Source organism: Canis lupus, chromosome 6 (assembly GCF_048164855.1).
Source record: "Canis lupus baileyi chromosome 6, mCanLup2.hap1, whole genome shotgun sequence".
NCBI classification, from domain to species: domain Eukaryota; kingdom Metazoa; phylum Chordata; class Mammalia; order Carnivora; family Canidae; genus Canis; species Canis lupus.
The window spans coordinates 14,795,727-14,818,759 of NC_132843.1; the positions used below are offsets into that span (position 1 = coordinate 14,795,727).

The 23,033-nt window shown below is 35.8% G+C and overlaps 1 protein-coding gene across 9 annotated transcripts in view; it reads left to right on the top strand.

The window, feature by feature from the left end:
• Nucleotides 1-23,033, top strand: part of GREB1L (GREB1 like retinoic acid receptor coactivator) — a 269,293-nt gene that overhangs the window by 159,232 nt on the left and 87,028 nt on the right. For 8 of the 9 annotated variants that reach the window (XM_072828988.1, XM_072828987.1, XM_072828985.1 and 5 more), the window contains 5 exons: nucleotides 14,850-14,978; nucleotides 18,003-18,119; nucleotides 18,890-19,009; nucleotides 19,994-20,131; nucleotides 21,748-21,933. In XM_072828988.1, the coding sequence (XP_072685089.1) occupies nucleotides 14,850-14,978; nucleotides 18,003-18,119; nucleotides 18,890-19,009; nucleotides 19,994-20,131; nucleotides 21,748-21,933 (690 nt within the window). Of the gene's footprint in view, nucleotides 1-14,849; nucleotides 15,008-18,002; nucleotides 18,120-18,889; nucleotides 19,010-19,993; nucleotides 20,132-21,747; nucleotides 21,934-23,033 lie in introns of all 9 variants that reach the window. The other variant, XM_072828992.1, reaches the window with a different exon arrangement.

The window sequence follows — 23,033 nt, forward strand, 5'->3', positions numbered from 1 at the left end:
CAACACTTGATATTTCATGCCTAATTTGTTTTAGCCACGCTGACAGGTCTAGTTGTGGTGTTGATTTTGCATTTCTTTGGTAATTAGTGATGCTGAGCATCTTCTCATGTGTCTGCTAGCCATCTATGTGTTTTCTCTGGAAAAATGTCTATTTGGGCCCTCTGTCCATTTCCTCTATTGTTTTTTTTGGTGTTGAGTTGTATAAGTTCTTTATATATTTTGGATATCAACACCTTATTGGACATATTATTTGCAAATATCTTCTCATATTTAATAGGTTTTCTTTTGGTTTTGTTGATGGTTTCCTTCGCTGTACCAAAGCTAATTAAACAAATCTTAATATATTTGAGAGAATTCAAATAATACAAAGTATGTTCTTTACCTAAAATTTAATTATAAATTGATAACTGAAAGATCTCTGGAAAATCTCCAAATATTTGGAAACTAAATCACATATTTCTAAACAATCCATGGATCAAAAGAGAAACCTGAAAGGAAATTAACAATATTTTGAATTGAATGGAAATGAAAAAGCAACATAACAAAATTTTTGGGATGCCACTAAAGCAATATTTTGAGGGAAATTTATAGCATTAAACCTATATTAGAAAACAAAAAAGATGTTGGGGCCCCCGAGGTGGCTCAGTCAGTTAAGCACCTGCTTTGGCTTAGGTTAGGATCCTGGGGTCTTGGGATCTAGCCCCACTTTAGGCACTCTGTTCATTGGGGAGTCTGCTTCTTCCTCTCCCTCTGAACCTCTCCACTGCTCATGCTCTTGCTCACTGTCTCTATCTCTCTCAAATTAGTAAATAAAAATCTTAGAGGAAAGAAGATCTGGAATCGAACTCAGTTTCCATCTTAAGAAACTAGGAAAAAGAAAATTAACTCCAAAGTAATCAGAAAAAGGGAAATAATAAAGACCAAAGTGGCAATCAGTGAAATAAAAAAACAGAAGAACAATAGGAAAAAAATGTATAAAACCAGTTCTTTGAAAAAGTCAATAAACCTCTAGCCACACTATTAGGAAAAAACAAGTCCAAATTATTAATATTAGGACTGAGAGAGGTGACATTATCCATTTGAATGATATCAAAAGGATAATAAGAGAATGTTAGGAACATTTCATAACAAAAAAGTTGAGAAATAAATGAATTCCTTGAAAGACGAATTACAAAAATTTACATAAGAAATAGATAGATAACTGGGGCATCTGGGTGGCTCAGTTAGTTAAATGTCCAACTCTTGGTTTTGCTCAAGTCATGTTCTCTTGGGTTGTGGGATGGAGCCCTGCCCCGGGCTCCATGCTGAGTGGGAAGTCTGCTTGAGATTCTCTCCCTCTGCCCCACTCCCCATTTGTGCTCACTCTCTCTGTTTCTCAAAGAAATACATCTTTAAAAAAAGAGAAATAGATAATCTGAATAGCCCTATATCTTTTAAATACACTAAAATGTGGTTAATATCTTTCCTTTTTTAAAAATTTTTTTTATTTTTATTATTATTATTTTTTTAAATATCTTTCCTTAAAAAAATCCTCCAGGCCCAAATGGCTTCTGTGGTAGATTCCACAAATATTTAAACATGAAATAACACCAGTTCTACATAAATTCATCTAAATAATAGAAGAGACTGGACTACTTTCCAAACTCGTTCTAGCCCACATTACTTTGATAACAAAATCAAAGACATTATAAGAAAAGTTCAAACCAATGTCTTTCATGAATAAATACAAAAAAATTTTTTTGAGAGACAGAGTGAGTGTGGGAGGGGCAGAGGAAGAATGAGAGAGAGAATCTTAAGTATGCTCCAAGCCCAGCACAGAGCTTAACATGGGGCTTGATCTTACGACCCTGAGAGTACAACCTGCTGGAACCAAGAGTCTGATGCTTACCCAATTGAGCTACCCAGGCACTCACTCCATAAACAAAAAATTTTTTTCATAAACAAAAAATTTCTAAATAAAATTTTAGCATATTGAATCAAACAATATGTTAAGAGGGTAATATATCATGACCAAGTGGATTTATCCCAGGAATGCTTGGTTGGTTTAACATTTGAGTATCAATTAATGTTTACCATGTTAACAAACTAAAAAATAAAGTCATATAATTATCTCAATAGATGCAGGAAAAAAACATTGACAAAATCCAATAATTATTCCTGATAAAGCCTCTTAACAAACTAGAAAAAAGGGAATTTCCTCAGCCTTATAATGAACATCCATAAAAAATCCACAGCTAACATACCTAAATGCTTTCTTCTCAAGATCATAACAAGACAGGTATGTCTGCTCTTACTACTTGTATCCAGTTGAGCTGCAGATTCTAGCAGTGCAGTCAGGCAAGAAAAAGAAAGAAAAGGCTTCCAGATTAGAAAGGAAGTCATAAAACTGTCTTTATTTATAGACCACAGGCGATCTATGTAGAAATTTTAGTGAAATCAACAAAAAAAGCTATTAGAACTAATAAGTGAGCTTAGCAACATTTCAGGATACAAATATCAATTGATACAAATATCAATTATATTCTGTATGCCACCAACAAACTATCAGAAAAATGAAACTGGGCCATTTCCTCACACCAAACACAAAAATAGACTCAAAATGGATGAAAGACCTAATATGAGACAGGAATTCATCAAAATCCTAGAGGAGATCACAAGCAGCAACCTCTCTGACCTCAGCCACAGCATCTTCTTACTAGATATGTCTCCAAAAGCAAGGGAAACAAAGGCAAAAATGAACTATTGGGACTTCATCAAAATAAAAAACTTTTGCACAGCAAATGAAACAGTCTACAAAACCAAAAGATGATCAATATAGAATGATAGAAGATATTTGCAAATGACATATCAAATAAAGGGGTAGTATCCAGAATCTATAAAGAACTCATCAAACTCAACACCCAAAGAACAAATAATCCAATCAAGAAATGGGCAGAAGACATGAACAGACATTTCTCCAAAGAAGACATACAAAGGGCCAACAGACACATGAAAAAATGCTCCACATCACTCAGCATCAGGGAAATACAAATCAAAACCACAACAAGATACCACCTCACACTAGTCAGAATGGTGAAAGTTAACAAGTCAGGAAATGACAAATGTTGGCAAGGATGCAGAAAAAGGGGAACCCTCTTACACTGTTGGAAATGCAAGCTGATGCAGCCACTCTGGAAAACGGTATGGAGGTTCCTCAAAAAGTTGAAAATAGAGCTACCCTATGACCCAGCTGTTGCACTACTGGGCATTTACCCCGAAGATACAAATGTAGTGATCCAAAGGGGCAACATCACTCTAATGTTTATAGCAGGAATGCACACAATAGCCAAACTATGGAAAGAACCCAGATGTCCATCAATAGATAAGTGGATAAAGAAGATATATATATGTAATGGACTACTACTCAGCCATCAAAAAAATTCTTGCCATTTGCAATGACATGGATAGCACTAGAGGATATTATGCTAAGGGAAATAAGTCAATCAGGGAAAGACAATTATCATATGGTCTCACTCGTATTTGGAATTTAAGAAACAAAACAGAGGATCATAGGAGAAAAGAGGAAAAAATAAAACAATACAAAAATCAGAGAGGGAGACAAACTGTAAGAGACTCTTAATCATAGGAAACAAACAGGGTTGCTGGAGGGGAGAGAGTGGGGGATGGGGAAACTGGGTGATAGACGTTAAGGAGGGCACCTGATGTAATGAGCACTGGGTATTATTTAAGACTGGCGAATCATTAACCTCTTCCTCTGAAACTAATAATACATTATATGCTGATTAATTGAATTTAAATAAAATTTAAAAAAAAGAAAGTTGCCCAGGACCACATAGCTCATAAGTGGCACAGCCACAATTTAAATCCTGACAATGTGACTCCAGAGTGTCACCTCTGTGCTGTGGTGTTTTTACCATCAGCAATTTGGAAGAGAAATAGTGACGTTTTGTCTGTTTCATTTTAATCTCATAATCAAGCAAATATCACTTAAGAGTATTATTTTTTTCAATCCTCAGTGTTTTATGTTGAAACCTCAGCACATTAGAAACAAATAAATCTCTCTTTTTCTTAAAAAAAAAATGGTAGTTCAATTTGGAGAGGATTCAACACAATCCAAATCAAATTCCAGAGGTTTTTTGGTAGAAGTTGACAAGCTAATTCTAAAATTCATATGGAAATGCAAATAACTTAAAATAGCCAAAACAACTCTGAAAAAGAACAAAATTGGAAAGCTAACACTTCTTGACTTTGAGAATTATAAAGCTGAAGTAATTAAAACAACATGGTACTGGTGTAAAGACATACAGTTAGATCAGTGGAATGGAATAGAAAGTTTAGAAATAAACTCACACACATATATGTACATTTAACAAAGGCGCAAAGGCAATGCAGTAAAGAAAGGATAACCTTCTCAACAAGTAGTGCTGGAACAATTGGGTATCCATATACATAATCATGAACTTCAATCCATATCTCACACCACATACAAAACTAATTTAAGTGGATCATAGACTTAACTGTAAAACTACAAAATATCTAACTTCTATAAGAAAACAGGAAAAAGGATCTGTGACCTGGGTTAGGCAAAGATTTCTTAGATACAGCACCAAAAACAATCCATAAAAGAACAGATTGATAAATTGGGACTACATTAAAATTAAAAAATTCTTATTAGAAGACACTATTAAGAGAATGAAAAGACAAGCCACAGCCTGGGTAGAAATCCTTGCAAAACATATATAAGAATTGTATTTAGAAGAAAGATTTTTAAAAAACTCAAACCAGTTTTTAAAATGGGCAAAAGATAACATAGATGGCAACTAAGCACATGAAAAGATACTTAACACCATTAGCATTAGCAAAATGCAAATAGAACAATGAGATATCACTACACATTTATTAGAATAACTAAAATTAAAGGACTGACTTGACCAAGCATTGATATGGAGGAATTGGAATTCTAATACACTGCTGAGAAGATAAAACAGTTAAAACCACTTTGGGAAACAGTTTGGTAGTTCCTTAGAAACTTAAACATATATCTATCATATAGTCTAGCCATTCCGTTTCCTAGATATTTGCCCAAGAGAAAGGAAATATATGACCATATAAAAACTTGTGCATATGGGACGCCTGGTGGCTCAGTGGTTAAGTACATCTGCCTTCGGCTCTGGGAATAGTCCTGGATTATTGGGGTCAAGTCCCACATGGGGCTCCCTGCATGGAGCCTGCTTCTCCCTTGGCCTGTGTCTCTGCCTCTCTCTCTCTCTGTGTCTCTCATGAATAAATAAAATCTTTTTAAAAAATGTTCATAGCAGCTTTATTTGTAATTCCAAAACTGGAAACAACCCAAATGTCCTTCAGGTGAATATTTATCCGTTGTTATATGTCCATACAATGTAATACAACTCCATAAACAGTAATGAGCTACTGATATTCATAACAGCAATGAATCTCAAAATAATTATGGTGAGTGAAAGAAGCCAAACAAAAGAAAAAGTAATATCGTGTTAATCTGTTTATATGTAACTCTAGCAAGTGCAAACTATAGTGACAACAGGTCAGTGATTGGGAATGGGGGAGCAAGAGAGAAACAGGAAGGAGGAAGTACAAGGAGGTAGAAGATTTAGGGATGATAAATATGTTCACTATTTGACCATGGTGATGGTTGCACAGGCATATATATGTAAAAACTTATCAAATTGTTTACTTGAAGTATGTGCACTTATTGTTAATTATACTTAAAGCTGTTTAAAAAATCAACAGCGTAAGAACAGATTAGGAAGTATCTTGTTTAGTATTAATTTTAGGGGGAATTTTGTTTCAATTGAGTCCAAAGTAAAACACAGCTGACCTAAATAACTATTGCAGCCTCATAGAGCATTAATAAGCATATGGTGCTTTACTGGACACCATATGAGGTACATAAACGGGTGCAGAGCACCAATGCTTTAGTAGACAGAGGAAAACCTGTACAAGGACAGTGCTTACCTTGTTGACCACTTAACCCATAGATCCTAGCAAATTGACACATGGTAAGTGCTCAGTAAATAATTGTTGAATAATAAATAAATAAATGCAGCAATAGGATTCAGTATGATAGGTACTGAAAAGTGTCTCCTGGATTTGGGGATTAGATCATTGATAACTTGGCAAAAACAGTTTCTTGAAATGGAATTACCCTTTAACATCATGTAATCTAATAGTGAAGTAAATGCTCACCTTGTACAGTAAAGTAGTTCTGATGCCAGTTGTTGGTCCACATATAACTATTTTCTATCTTTATTTTTAAAGATTTACTTATTACAGTTTTTGAAACATTTACATTTAAGAAATATTCATGTATAGATAGATAGAATGCTGTATTCACACATACACAGTGAAATTTCTCGTCCATGCCCCCTCATTTCTACATGTCCCCACCAAACAGGTAATCCCTGTCACTAGTTTCTCATGTATCTTTCTAGATATTTTATATCTATTCAAGCAAGTACAAGCATAGATTCTTATTTTTAAACATTTTTTTACTCCAAAGACAGTATTTTGTAAAACTGTTCTGCACTTCACTTTTTCATATAGCTATCTCTTAGAAATCTTTCCAAATCAATAAAGTTTCCTCATTATTTTTTTACTGTTGTGTACTGTTATACTATGTGGATGTGCCATAATTTATTTACCCTATCCACTAATGATGGGCATTTATATTGTTTTCAAACAATGCAATGACCCTAGGTCAAACATGTACTCATTTGTAATTCCTATAAATGCTGTAAATTACTCTCCATAGAGATTCTACTAGTACATGTGTGTCAGTTTGTATTCCCACAGAAGCTCACTAACAAAGTTTATTTTTGAACTTTTGGATTTTGTCAATCTGATGGTGAAAAATAGTGTATGTGGTTTTAATTTGCATTTTCCTTATTGTTGACATTCAGTGGTCTTTGCATTTGTTTAAAGACTATTTGCATCTTCTTTTTATGAACTTTAAGTTCCTTTACCTTGACTTGTTTATCATAGTTTGGGTTCTGCTGGAATCAGAGCCCAAAGAACAGATTTGAGTGTGAGTAGTTTATTTGCGTAGTGATCCCTGCAAGCAGGAGGAAGCCAAAAAAAAGTGTGTTTTCTGTGTAGTTGCTGTAAGCCAAGAAGGCTTGAATCTACTAGATTCTGTAAGAAGCATGCAGAATGCCTCCCAGAACTATCCTTCCAAAGAATGGAAAGCTAGGACATTTATTCTTAGTTCTCCATTAGTTCAGGGCTGCCCAGAATTGTTAAACTTCCTCACATTTCTGGACCACACACAAGGCTAAGAGCTTGATGGCCTTTCATGAAGAAAGCCCTGAGATAAAAAGCTCAAGGAAGCTAGATACGAGCTTAGGTAAGATGCTGCCCCCAAGAATCTGAATTCACACAGAACTGTCCACCATAGCTCCTGCTGAAATCAAAGATGGGCCAAAGGGATCTGGTATGGGGCAACATAGGATCTCCAATAGTAAGCCTTTTTCTTATTGACTTATGTTGACAGGAACATAGTGTAATAGTGATTTATAAATATTATCCTTGGTGTATAATTTTGCTTATAGTGTTTTTAAAATAATAGCTTTATTGAGGTATAATTCATATGTCTTACAATTTACCCATTAAAAATGTACAATTATGGGCACATAGGTGGGTCAGTCAGTTAAGCATTTGCCTTTGGCTCAGATCATGATCCCACTAGGGTTAGAGCCTCATATTGGGCTCCCTGCTCAGTGAGGAGTTTGCTTCTCCCTCTCCCTCTACTGTTCCCCCTGCTTGTGTTGCGCTCTCTCTCTCTCTGTCAAATAATTAAATAAAGTCTTTCTTTAAATGTACAATTAATATTTTTTAGTATATTCACAGAGTTGTGCAACCATCACCACATAAACTTCAGAACATTTTCATTACTCCATCCAAGAGAAACCATCTAACCATTATTGGTCACTCTCTATTTCAGCCCTCCACTTCCAGCCCCTGGGAACTACAATCTACTTTCTATTTCTATGAACTTGTCCATTCTGGGCATTTCATATAAATGGAATCATACAACATACGGCCTTTTGTGACTGGCTTCTTTTATTTGGCGTATGGTTTTCAAGTTTCATCCATATTGTAGTATGTAGCAGTACTTCATTCCTTTTTACTGCTGAACAAAATACCATTTTATGGATATGCCACATTTTATTTATCCATTTATTATTATAGACATTTGGATTGTTTCCACTTTGAAGCTATTAGGAATAATGCTGCTATGAACATGTGTGTATATAGATTTTTGTGTGGAAATATGTTTTCACTTGTTTCTCATTTCATACCTATGAGTGGAATTCCTGGGTCATACAATAACTGTATATACCCATTTGAGGAACTTTTTTCCAAAGAGTCTGTACCATTTTACATTCCTACCAGCAATGTGTGAGAGTTCAGTTTCAAATCCTCACCAGCACTCTTCATTGTCTATTTTTTATCTTAGACATTCTAATGACATAAAGTACTATCTTCCTGTGGTTTTGATTTGTATTTCTCCAGTGGCTAATGATGAGCATTTTTTCATGTGCTTATTGGTCATTTGTACATTTTCTTTGGAGAAATGTCTGTACAAATCATTTGCCCATTTTTCAGTTGGGTTATTTACCTATCTTGAGTTGTAAAGTTTCTTATATTGGATACAATTCCTTTATCAAACATATGAGTTGCAAATATTTTTCCCACTCTATAGGTCGCCTTTTTACTCTGTTGATGGTGTCCTTTGAAGCACATTTTTTTTTCATGAAGTTCATTTATTTTTTCTTTTGTTGCTTCTGCTTTTGGAAACCACTGCCTAATCCAAGGCTATGAACATTTACTCTGTGTTTTCTTCTAAGAGTGGTATAGTTTTAGCTTTTACATTAAGATCTATAATCCATCATTGCTTAATTTTTGTATATGGTGTGAGGAAGGAATCCAAGTTTATTTTTTTGAATGTGGATATCCAGTTGTCCCATAATCATTTGTTGAAAAGATTGCTTTTTTACCCATTGAATTTTCTTGGCACTCTTGTCAAAATTTAATTGCCCATAAAATGCAATAGTTTATTTCTGGACTCAGTGCTATATAAGAATACCAGTCAGATTAACACCCCACCCTTATGACTTAATTTAACCTTAAATACCTCTTTAAAAGCCCTGTCCCCAAATACTGTCACATTCTAAGGTACTAAGCATTAGAGCTTCAAAATATGAGTTTGGCGGGATGGGGGCAGACATAATTCAGTCCGTAATAATGACATACAGTTGTTCACAGTATTCCTTCATAACCTTTTTTTTTTAGAAGTAATGTTGCCAGGGATCCCCATGTGGCTCAGCGGTTTAGCGCCGCCTTCAGGCCGGGCAGTGGTCCTGGAATCCCGGGATCGAGTCCCACGTGGGGCTCCGTGAATGGAGCCTGCTTCTCCCTCGGCCTGTGTCTCCGCCTCTCTCTCTCTCTGTGTCTCTCATGAATAAATAAATAAAATCTTAAAAAAAAAAAAAAGTAATGTTGCCATAATGCCCTCTTGTTCATTTTTCATTTTAGTAATTTGCGTCTTTTCTCTTTTTTGTTCTTGGGCAGTTTAGCAAAAAGTTTGTAAATTTCATTATCTACTCAAAGAACAAACTTGGTTTTGTTGATTTTTGCTGTTGTTTCTCTATTCCCTATTCATTCATTTTGGCTGTAGTCTTTATTTTTCTTCTGCTTACTTTGGGTTTAATTTGCTCTTCTTTTTCTAGCTTTTAAGGTGATTATTTATTTGATTTTTTTTCTGTTTTAATATAGGCACTTATAGCCATAAATTTCCCTCTGAGCACTTAACAGGATCTCATAAATTTCCATACATTGTGTTTTCATTTTCATTGATCTTAAAGTGATATCTAATTTCCCTTGTGATTTCTTCTTTGACCTATTGGTTATTTAGGAGTATGTTGTTTGATTTCCACAGTTTGTGTATTTTTCAAATTTCCTTCTGTTATTGATAGCTCACTTGAGGCCATTGAGTTCAGAGAAAGTAATATGTAAGACTTGATTTCTTTTGAGTTTACTGAGGCTTGTTTTATCAGCTATCAAATTATCTATCCTAGAGAATGTTCCTTGGGCGCTTGAGAAGAATGTGTATTCCGCTTTTGTTGGGAGAATGTTTTATTGATGTCAGTTAAGTCTAGTTGATTTATAAAAGAGTCTTCTGTTTCCTTGTTGATCATCTCCCTAGTTTCTCTATTTATTATTGAAAGTGGAATATTATAGTCTCCACCTATTACTTTTGAATTGCCTATTTCTCCCTTCAGTTCTGCCAACCTTTACATCATGAATCTGGGGCTCTATTGTAGGTGCATATATGTTTTTAATTGTTGTGTCTTCCTGGTTGGTTGACCCTTTTATCAATATAAAATATCCTTCTTTTTCTCTAATAATAATTTTTATTTAATTTTTAAAATTTAAATTCACTTTGCCTCTAATAATAATTTTTGTCTTTTTTTAAAAAAAGATTCTATTTATTTATTCATGAGAGACATACAGAGAGAGAGAGGCAGAGACATAGGCAGAGGGAGAAGCAAGCTCCCTGGCGGGAGCCTGATGTGAAACTCAATCCCAGGACTCAGGAATCATGCCCTGAGCTGAAGGCAAACTCAACTGCGGAGCGACCCAGGCATCCCAATAATTTTTGTCTTAAAGTCTATGTTTTCTGATATGGCCACTCCAATTCTCTTCTACCTATTGTTTGCATGGTTATAGTGTGTTTTGTCATACAGATTTCTTAAATTTTAGTGGAGCTGAATATCTAAACTTTTCTAATGGCTTCTGTGTTTTTAACAATAGTTTGACCTTTTCCTTTTGAAGATGATAAGTAACTTCTGTGTTGTTTCCTATTATTTCTGTATCTTCCGTTTTTAAGTGTATATCTTCAGTCCATTTTGGTGTTTAGTGTAAGATGTAGGTCCATCTTAATTTTTTTCTTATATATCAAATTTCCTCAATACAATTTATTGAATGGCTCATCTTCATTGCTGCTTTGAGGTACTACCTTTATTTTATACAAAATTCTCTTATGTATTTGCATCTATTTCTTACTGACTTTTTTATTCTATTCTTTTGTTTACTAATGCACCAAGACCACAGTATTTATTGACTGAGGTTTTATAGTAAGTCTTATTATATCATCATACTAGACTCCCCTCATGTCTCTTATTTTTCAGAATGTTTCCAGCTATCCTTGCATGTTTATTTTTTATATCAACATCACATAAATTTGCCTACTTTAAACATTCTAATAGTTTTAATAGTAATTCTAATAATATCTAAACTTACTGGTATTTTTTTAGGATCATATTAAGTTCATAAATTAACTTAGATTGATTTTATCTTTTTAACATTGAATGTTCCTACTCAGAAACATGGTATGTCTTGATATTTGTTCAGATCTATTTTCATGATCTTTAGAAATATTTTTTTAATTTTTAGAAATCTTTAATATTAAAGGTTAAAATACATATAAAAATAGACTAGCAGTCAATAAAACTGAAAGGCAACTATGGAATGGGAGAAGATATTGTCAAATGACATATCTTATAAAGGGTTAGTATCCAAAATATAAAGAATTTATAAAACTCAATATCCAAAAAATGAATAATCCATTTTAAAAATGGACAGAAGACATAAATAGACATCTTTCCAAAGAAGACATACAGATGGCCAACAGACACATGAAAAGTTCAACAGCACTGATCATCAGGGAAATGCAAAGCAAAACTACAATGAGATATATCACTTCCCACCTATCAGAATGGCTAAAATCAACAACACAAGAAACCACAGATACTGGCAAGGATGTGAAGGAAAGGGAACCTTCATTCACTGTTGGTGGGAATCCAAACGGGGGAAGCCACTGTGGAAAACAATATGGAGATTCCTCAAAACGTTAAAAATTAAATTACCCGGGATCCCTGGGTGGCGCAGCGGTTTAGCGCCTGCCTTTGGCCCAGGGCGCGATCCTGGAGACCCGGGATCGAATCCCACGTCGGGCTCCCGGTGCATGGAGCCTGCTTCTCCCTCTGCCTGTGTCTCTGCCTCTCTCTCTCTCTCTCTGTATGACTATCATAAATAAATAAAAATTTAAAAAAAAATACAAAAAAAAAATTAAATTACCCTATGATCTAGCAATTGCACCACTAGGTATTTACTCAAAGAATACAAAAATACTAATAAAAAGGGACACTTGTACCTTGATGTTTATTGCAGCATTATTTGCAATAGCTAAATTATGGAAACAGCCCAAATGTCCATCAAGTGATGAATGGATAAAGAAGATGTGGCATATATATACAAATGTATATATACACAATATACATACATATACACACAATGGAATATTACTCAGCCATAAAAAGAATGAAATCTTGCTATTTGCAACAAAATGAAAGGAGCTAGAGTTATGATTCTAAGCAAAAAAGTCAGAGAAAGACAAATACCATATGATTTTACCCATATGTGGAATTTAAGAAACAAAACAAGCAAAGGGAGAAAAGAAAGAGGCTAATCAAGAAACAGACTCTTAACTATGAAGACAAACTGATGGTTACCAGAAGGGAGGTGGGTGGGGGGATGGGTTAAATAGGTGATAAGGATTAATGAGTGCACATGTTGTGATTTGCACTGGATGATGCATGGAATTGTTGAATCACTATATTGTACATCTGAAACTAATACTACACTGTATGTTAACTAACTGGAATTTAAATAAAACTTTTTAGGGATCCCTGGGTGGCGCAGCGGTTTGGCGCCTGCCTTTGGCCCAGGGCACGATCCTGGAGACCCGGGATCGAATCCCACGTCGGGCTCCCGGTGCATGGAGCCTGCTTCTCCCTCTGCCTGTGTCTCTGCCTCTCTCTCTCTCTGTGACTATCATAAATAAATAAATAATACCTTTAAAAAAAAAAAAATAAATAAATAAATAAATAAATAAATAAAACTTTTTAAAAAAGACTAATATAATGAACCAATACCAGGACCTATCACCCAGCTTCAAATTTATGAGCATGTGCCAATATTATTTAATCTTACTTTATCTCTCCTTTTTTCCCTAAATATGCTAAAAAAAAAAACCAAGACATCATATTAAGAAGTATTGTAAAGTTTTCTGCATCTAGTTGTGTATATTTCTTATTAAGCTTACTCCTAGGCATTTTATCTATTGATTAATGTTCATTATTATGAAGATTAATTTCCGTACATTAACTTTGTTCTTTTTCATTATTTAAGAAATACTAATCTCTGCTAATTTGAATTCAGTGATTTGAAAAAATAAGATGAATTACTATCCTTCATAATTTATTAACTACATTTTACTTATATGTTTACCTGGATTATTAGAAATATGCTAAAATTATAAACTACTGTAGTAAGTTACTAGTCTTGTTCCAAGCAATATGATTGTGGCCTGAAACATAATGACCAACCTATATAATAGCACAGCAAACTCATCTGGGATTTCTACCCTATACGATTCTCTATTAAGACATGAAAAACAGTCTTCAGTTTCCTGCAACATTGTAATGTTGAATGTGCACTTGCTGACCTCTATTCTTCCTATAGACCTTAAAATCACTCCCTGGTGGTAAGTCCCGCCCTCAAAGAGGCACATTAGCTCTTCTGAGCCAGTAGGAGACCATTTCAATTTTTTGACTTCTTATGAAGACTGATTAGACATATCAGGAATCACACTGTGGTTTATATACTTATTTTTTAAAGGTTTTATTTACTTACTTGAGAGAAGGAGAGGATGAGAGAGAGAGCATGAGTAGAGGGGTGGTGGAGCAGAGAGAGAGGGAGAAGCATGCCCCTCACTGAGCAAGGAGCCTGGACACAGGGTTCGATCCCAGGACCCTGGGATCATGACCTGAGCAGAAGGCATATGCTTAACTGACAGAGCCACCCAGGCGCCCCTGAATACTTATTTTTTGGATAATTCCTAATGTAGTACCATCAATATCCTACTCTTTAGAGCATTTTTTCTTTTCAAACTCTCAGAGAGTTTTAATGGTCCCTTTCAACACTTGCTGGTATTAATTGATTAAGCCATTCTGGCAGAGTAGAGTCAAGGATTGGGAGTTTATACTCATTTATAGTCATTTTGGAATAATCCAGTTGGCTTTTGTGTTAATGTTCCCCATAGCCTGTCTGAAATGGCATGTAGTTTTTCTGAGCTGAATTATTTTCTGAATCCAAATAGGAACCTTCTTTTGGATATGCCTGGTTTTACATAGGTAAATTAATTTGAGTTTATTCCAAAACTTAAAGCAAACTTTCCCTCAGAGGAAAGTGTTTCTCCTACATTGCAATGACTTAGTTTGCAGGGCACCTTTTAAGTGACAACATCATCTGAATGGAGATAAATATATTTCATTAAAATATGTGGGGAGCTTTAAGGGGAGCTGTGGAGCTTTAAGGGGAGCTGTGGAGATAGTGTTAATATGGCATATAGTAATATCCTTGATCCCACATCATATGACTTTGATCAAGTTAAATGACTACCACTCCTTAAGGTAGTACTACCTACCCCATTCAGTTTTTATAGGCATTATGTGAATTGATATATTAAAGTGCTTAGACTAGTACCCAGTACATAGGAACTTCTAGTGATTTTTTGCTGAATAGATAAAAAGAAAGTAAAACCCGAATACAGAGAAACTGACTTTCTTAAAACAGGTCAAGAATAAAACTGAAATTTACAATCTGCTTTCTCTCACCTCATTCTTATTGAATTAACTTCCTTCCTGCATATAAAATAGTTTCTAATTTGAACAACCTCTTTCATTTTCCAGATTCACCGATTCTCAGTTCAGCTAATTCTGCAATCAATTTAAGTGGAGCTCAGGACCTGACCCGGAATAAGAATGTTGTGAAACCACTGGCTTTATCTTTGCAGGTTGTAGGGAAGACTTTTGCTGCAGGTGATGTTTTCCTCACTTATATTTCTTTGGTAAATACATAGTTTATAAAAAATTTGTGTGAAATCATGTTGCCAATTGGGTAGAAGAAAACAGCTCTTTCCCATCAGTTGAAGACAGTCTATAATATTGTATTATTATACAAAGTTTTGTATTCCTTATGCTCTAAGCAGAAGAGTCAAGGAATGATATCTGGCACATGGGGAGACAGAGGTTGGTTCTGTTCAGCAAACATCTATTGGGTACCTGCTATTTTGAGGAACAGAGGATACAAATACAAATAAAGCTCAATCCTTGACTTATAATGTACGTATAACCTAGCAGAGGAGATAGACCTATAGGAAAATATTTTCAGTACACTGCAGTAAATACAACAATTCGTTGGGGGAGCACAAAGGAGGGAGAGAGTTTTTAGCACAGCATTTTAGAGAATAATGAAGAATGAGTTCTTGGAGGAGCTTGGCTTTAAACTATGAGGAGATACTCGCTGCATGGAGGAGTGGGGTAAGATATTTCAAATTCAGGGGAAAGCCAGGATCAAAGCTTGAAGGGAAAGGAAAGGAAAGAAGCAGTATGACATGTGCAGGAACTTCCAGTGGTTTGGACTTGTTAGAACCATAAAATGTAAAACTCCGGGAGTGGCAGGAGGGGAGTGAGTAGTGGGCAGGGGAAAGGTCACAGGAGGCCAGGGTAAGAAGCATGATTTTATACTATAACTTACGGAACAAAGGAGTAACATGATCTGATTTGAACTTGAGCTAGAACACTTTTGAACTTGAGCAGAAAAGAAAAAAAGAAGGTAGAAAATTAGTTGGAGGTCATTTCAATAGTCTAGGTGAGAAATGATGAGGCCCTTGACCTGAGTTGGAGAGGAGAAAACAGATTGGAGAACTACTCAGGAAGTAAAATCAGAAGAATTTGGCTGATTAATGTAAGCATGAAGCAGAAAAAGGGGTCTTAGTGTGTACCCATCTGTCTGCTAATGGTGACACAATTATTTAAGACAGGAAATACAGAAGGAGCAGTTTCTTCAGGAAGAGATTGTGAGATCAACTGTGGACATGTTGACTTTGAGATATTCATATGTCCAAGTGGAGCTGCTCAACAGTCATCTAATTTATTGTACATGAGATTAAAATCACAAGGGTAAATAGGATCTGCTAAAGAGAAAGGTAGGGTAGGGCAAGCTGTTAACTAAGGATAACATTTTAGGAAATTCCAGAGTTTAAGGAAAAGAAGTGGTCAGAGAGGTAGAAGAAGAATGAAAAGAAAGTGAGCCTATCATTCTTGGAAATTTAATGACAGGCATCATAATTTATCCTGACCACTTTTATTCTTATTCTGTTCCAACAGGTTTTTTTAAGATTTTATTTATTTATTCATAAGAGACACACATAGAGAGAGGCAGAGACACAAGCAGAAGGAGAAGCAGGCTCCATGCAGGGAGCCCGATGTGGGACTTGATCCTGGGTCTCCAGGATCACGCCCCAGGCTGAAGGTGGCGCTAAAACGCTGAGCCCCCAGGGCTGCACTGTTCCAACAGTTTTTGCAGGATCTTCCTTCTGGTTAGATGATAGACTTGAACAAACTGAATCCAAGATTTTACGGTATTAACAAAGTTAATAAAATTATAGATCCTGGCAGTAACCAGCATGGTTGCTAAAACCACCAGACGAAGGGCTGATGGACAATTTTATAATTTGAGACTTGGGTTAACAACTCTTGAACCCACTGATCAATGTTAAAATCTTAAGAAGAAAGAAAGCTAGTTATCATGTGCCTGCTGATGGAAGAATATGGCAATATTTATGAGATGCTCTTGCCCAAAAACTAAAACGTAAATCTAAACAAGCCTCTACTGTATGTTGGTAAATTGAACACCAATAAAAAATAATTTTATTATAAAAAAATAAAATAAATAAAAATAAATAAACAAGCCTCTATATCTAACAATTAATATATAGAGGGGATGTGAAATGACACCATGGATAGCCAATTAGCAAAATTCAGACAATGTAAAATTCTGCCAGATTTTCAGCAAATTAATTGGAAAAAAAAAAGAAGGGGAACCCTACAGATTAAGGGAGGCTCTTGGAGGGAGGAAAAAGGGATGCAACTGACACTATACAGAGTCTGGAAAACTTGCTCAGCAAAAATGACATCATCCTAAATCTATCTGCAGTGTATGACCTTATCCTGATTCAAACAAATTATTTTTAAAATTTGTGAGACAGTCCATGAAATGTGAACACCATTATATAGTGCAAAATGTGAATTATTATATTAATAAATTAAGTTTTTAAAAAGGGGGTTTAAGGGATATAAAAACTAAATTCAATGTGTAGATTCTTTTGGAACCCCAATTTGAGGAAGTCCACTTTAAAAAAAAAACATTTCTGAGATAACTGGGGTAAATTTGAACTCTAATGGGATATTTGGCATTAATAAATTATTAATCATTGTTGATTTTAAATATAATGATATTGCAGTTATGTTTTTAGGAGTTCTTTTCTTTTAGAAACTCATACAGAAATATTTATGGATTAAACAATATAAATAAGTTTGCTTCAAAATAATCTAGAGCAGGTATGTGGGTATGTTGGGTGAGGGGGAAGAGAGAAGGAGTATCTTAATCTATATTTATCTAAAGCAAGATTGGCCATGTGTTGATAAGTGTTGACTCTGGGTGGTAGGTATGTACTTTATTATACTATTATCTCTACTTTTGTAAGTTTGAAAATTTCCAAGATACCAAGTTTAAAAAAAAAAGTGTTCTCTTTTTTTCACCCACCATCTCTGAAGACATCACTGAAAATGATTCTAAAAGATCTCTTGGAATCCTAGAAAATTATTTTTAGGTGACATTTACTAACTCTGATGGTTATGGTCAGTTTTACACGAGTGAGCTGTCTTATCAGTGAGATGTCTTTGAATCCTAGAGTGTGAGGTTAATTGTGTCATTGCGGTGTCACAGAACACAGTGTGTTGCTCAGTTTCTGTTCTGAGTATTCCTCTTGTGTGCTACAGATGCTGCTAATGGAAACAGTAGCCATGGAGGGAAGAGCAGTGCATCCAGCTCCACTCCAGCCCGCCCAGGGAATTACTCTTTGTCACCAAGACCTAGCTATGCATCAGGAGACCAAGGTACAATTACCCATCTTAGAGTTTTGAAATAATGCACCTTAATTATGGAAGAAGTACTATGGAGTCTGAAATGATAAATTATCTGACAGTACACTCCCAGTTTTTCCTTAGCTTCTCATCGAAGGCTTTGAAGTTTTATGATTGGTGTGAACAAAGATGATTAAATATCTTGGTGATTTACAAGGATGAACCTACCTAGAAAATAATGTTGAAACAAATGAATAAGGAAATGTCTTGAAAAACCATGAGCTTTGCTGACTAAAGTACAGAGATCAAGGTTCTTCTCTGTTACATGACCCTGGGCAAATCTGAGCCTTCCTTTCACCATCTATAAAATGGTATAACAGTATACTTATCCTACAATGTCCAGTGCTGTTGATGGAATTGAATGAAATAATCTGACTAAAACTGTAAATTGTAAAACAGCATACAAATGTTAGGTGGTATTGTTAGAGTGACTTTTTCTTTTTTTTTTAATTTATTTTTTATTGGTGTTCAATTTACTAACATACAGAATAACCCCCAGTGCCCGTCACCCATTCACTCCCACCCCCCGCCCTCCTCCCCTTCTACCACCCCTAGTTCGTTTCCCAGAGTTAGCAGTCTTTACGTTCTGTCTCCCTAAGTGACTTTTTCTAATTTTATCTTTACCTCTAAAGGAGTGGCTTAGACTTTCTGAGTATAATCAAATTAAAGACTCTGTTACTTTGAATTCTCTTCTTTCTTCCACTGCTAAGGACAAGGTTCATCTTTCTTTTTTTTTGCCTTAGCTACCATGTTCATTTCTGGGCCACCAAAGAAACGACACCGGGGATGGTATCCTGGGTCACCTGTCCCACAACCTGGTTTAGTTGTACCTGTTCCTACAGTTCGCCCTCTTTCAAGAACTGGTAAGATTTCAACGGAAGATGGGTTTTAAGTCTTTTTGAATTGGCAGAGATATCTTCTACTCCTATTCTTTCCCTGAACCTTTGAAGATAAATTTTCTTAACCAATCATTGTGTCCAGTCTTATGTAAGGAAATTAATAGTAGCTGATATTTTGTCTCCATCGCATCTGCCTTCCCTAAAAGTACTTGCGCCATCACAACAGATCTTAATTTACTATCTGGCTTTGTTTTGGTCTACAGTATCTATAAATCATTCTTTATATAGGGCATAATGCTACTAACCCACCATCATAGGGCAAAAATGGGCTTGCTTTGCTATTTGTGGTGTTAGATATGTTCTCCTGTTCTCTGGTTCCTTTTGTGACATACACCTTTTATTTCTGGTCTGGACGGTTTCGTCTGTGACTAGAAACCTGAAAAACCAACTGATTCTCCTTTATAATAGCTAGCCATGGCCATTGGGGGCCTACTGGTAAATGTTTAAACACTGGTCTACCTTGCTGTACTAAGCACAGACAAATGTAAATATACCAATTCTAAGGCATAAATGGGATTCTTTAAAAATTTAAATTTTTGTTTGCTCTAGATTATACTGATTAATGATGAATATATTCTTCACTCTTTTCTATATTTTTCAAATTTTCTTTAATGAGCAAATAAGCCATGATAATTGCAGTGGGGGTGGAGGGAGTTAAATAACAGAATCCAAAAGATTGCATGTAGAAAAACAACTAGAAGGAAAAACTAGGAAAATGCTAAACAGTAGTTATCTCCAGATGATGTGATTATGATTGGTTTTTTTTTTCCCTTTGTTTTTCTCACTTCTAATTTTATATAATAAACATGAATTAGTTTAATTACATAACAATGAATGAACCATTAGACTTCTAAAACTATATGAAAAGTTTTAAGACTATGTTGATATCAGTTGTATTTCATTTCACTTTCATGTCTAATCCTTCTTGTCAAACAACTTTTTTTCCAGAGTCCCTTTTATCTGCCCCCGTTCCACAGACTCCACTAACTGGAATTTTACAACCTCGACCCATTCCTGCAGGGGAAACTGTAATTGTTCCTGAAAACCTGCTGAGTAACTCAGGAGTTAGACCAGTAATTCTGATAGGTAAGGGAAAGGAATTCCAAGTTGCCTGTTTCTCCAGTTCAGTGTTTGTGTATTTACCAATGCACTCATGCATGTATTCATTCAGCCATATATTGATTCTTTCAGCTTTTAATGGTCAGCTCCCTCATGCTGTTAAGCATGTGACTAGAAGTTGGGAAGAAGGGAAAGTCCTTTTGCCCACAGGGAGCACTGTTTAGTGGGGAGTCCATCATGTAAATAAGTACAATATTGTGAAACTTGGCTAGTAGAGGTTTACAGCCAAGAACTACAATAACTCAAAGGACAGAAAGCTTAACTCTGCCTGGAGGGAGTTTGAGAAGACTTGTCAGAGGTGATGTTCCAACGGGAGGGTTGGCGAAAGTAGACAAGGTTGGGGAAAAGGATGTTCCAGTCAAAGGGAGCCAAACCACAGAGAAAAGAAACAAGCTGAACCAGCTAATAGACCCCCCTTGGGAGAACTAGGAGGTCCCAGAGTTGCATATCTGAATCATGGAGAAGTGTTTATGAATCACTTATCTTTATAGAGTCTGAGTCCTTCCAAACTGTCTGTAAGTGGAGGTGTAGAAATTTAGAGGCCCTTAGATTCCAGGACTAACTTAGTGCTTTTCAGACTCACATCAAGAATTACCTCATTTGGGGACTATGTTAGCTCAGGAGACTACCTGCTTTACCTTTAGGACTAAATAGATGGGGTGTTTAAACCCCACTGGATCATTTGGGTATGTCTATGTGAGATGTTATCTGATTTTTTTTTTTTTTTTTTTTTTGGTTGACTTGAGCCTACTGGCATGGATGGTTTTGCTTCAAGCCCTGTCCTTTATCAGGCTGTCCTATCCACTGCTCCTGGGCCTATAGGTACTGGGAGAAGAATCCCAGTTGTTTAAATTCCATATGGTAAGGAAGTTCTTATTGAACATTTGAGTGGCGTACATAATGGAGTTAAGCCTTGGAAAGATATGTAGAACATGGCGACCTTTTGGAAAGTCTTACAGAGGGACTGCCCTCTTCATTATACCACCCAAACAGGTTATATTTTCAACATATTTTTGTCCTATCTACTTCTAAGATAATTTGAGGCTATATACTGACATTTGAGAAGAGAATATAAAAATGACTAAGATAGCAGAAAGGAACCTGCAAGTACTTGGGACTAGAAGGATTCTGCTTTGAGCTTATTAGCTTTTTAAAATGTTTAAGAAAACCTCAGGAAATGAAATATGTTATTGTAGTTTGTTTTGTGTCTTCTTATATGGAAAGAAACTTGATCAAGAATTTTATTGGAAAATATTTTATCATTACAGTTTTACAAAAGGATGCAGAGATGTTTTGCAAATTCTCATCAATCCTCTGTAGCAGATATGATATTAACATGTCCCTTCTGTGGGAAACAGAGATAATATCGTCTGAGTCTTGTGCTTCCTGTTCATCTGATTTAATAGAAGAGTAGAATTTGGAAGCATTGAGGAAATTCCCTAGAATATTTGAGTGATTTTGCTTGGTAGCCATCTCAGAGGGCAGGAAACTTTGTTAAGCATCTTTGATCCTAGTTGGGCAAGTACCTGGTTGAACCTTAAAAAGAAATGTTGAACTTTATTGACCTGCTTCTATTGGGGCAGGCTATGGCACTTTACCCTATTTCTATGGAAATGTTGGTGACATTGTTGTGAGTCCTCTGCTGGTGAATTGCTACAAGATTCCACAGTTGGAAAACAAAGATTTGGAACATTTAGGGTTGACTGGCAGCCAACTCCTGAGCGTGGAAAACATGATTCTTCTGACCATACAGTATCTTGTACGGCTAGGTAAGCGATTTTCAATAATTATTTGGTGGTGACAATTTTTATTCTTTTTTGCAACATGCTTTTTTCCTTTCTTTCCCCTCTTTCTCACGTTCATCCACTTGTCCATCTCTTACTTTACCCTTTTCATTTCTAACATTCTTTTCCTTCAACCCCACTCTCTATGACTGTTCTCTTTCTTCTCCCATTTCTTTTCTAGTCCTTTCTCCCGCTTGCCTTCCCTCACAGCCCATTTCTCTCCTAACTTCTCTAGAATCTTGCTTCTTTGGGTCCTAGAGGAGATAAATTGCGCCACCTAGTGTCCAGTCGCATGATGGTCCTAAGGTCTCCAGAGTGGTACATAGAGGAAGAACCTCAAAGGGCTGTGTCAAGGGTACCCTTCTCCCTTGGGGAGTCTGGCCAAGCCTCCCTTCTGAAAGTGCAGGTGTCATCTGGAATGTAAATGAAGCCATTGCCTTACACATTTACAGTTTTCTACTTAGCCTTTTTATCTTGTTTATCCACTGTCTCTACATCCATTTTTTTCTTCTCCAGCTACACCCCTTTGATGTAGTCCCATCATGTTTTTCTTCATTGAGGCAGTGTCTGTGGACCTCCCTGAAAGGCTCTTTAGGCTTTAGGGTAAGGGGGATACATAGGTCATGAACCCTTCACTTCCTTTATTTGATATACCCTCCTGAGCTCCACAGTGGGTGTATGCAGGTGCCCTGACAATACTGTGGTGACTCAGCAACATTTACATTGCAATGTCCTTTATTTTGCAAACTGCAGCAGGTCATCTAACATGCAGCCTAATTATACATTCACTCTAGGGCCGCAAGCCACTCATTTACTTTGGAAAATATTCAAGATGTAAAATTACACATAAGAATTTTCAAACATTAAAATAATCCACAAGAGTACAGATTAAATTTCTTAAGTGTTAAATAATAAAAATACTGGGATAAACAATGTTAAAAAAAGAAAAGTTTCAGCTGGCCAAATTTAGTCTTTGGAGCAACAGCTAGCAACTGTGGCTGTAAGGCTTGGTGCCCCAAGAGTCTGAAGGCCTGCTTTGACATGGGCTTTTGAAACTTGCAAGGCTTTAGATATCTCACGAGCCA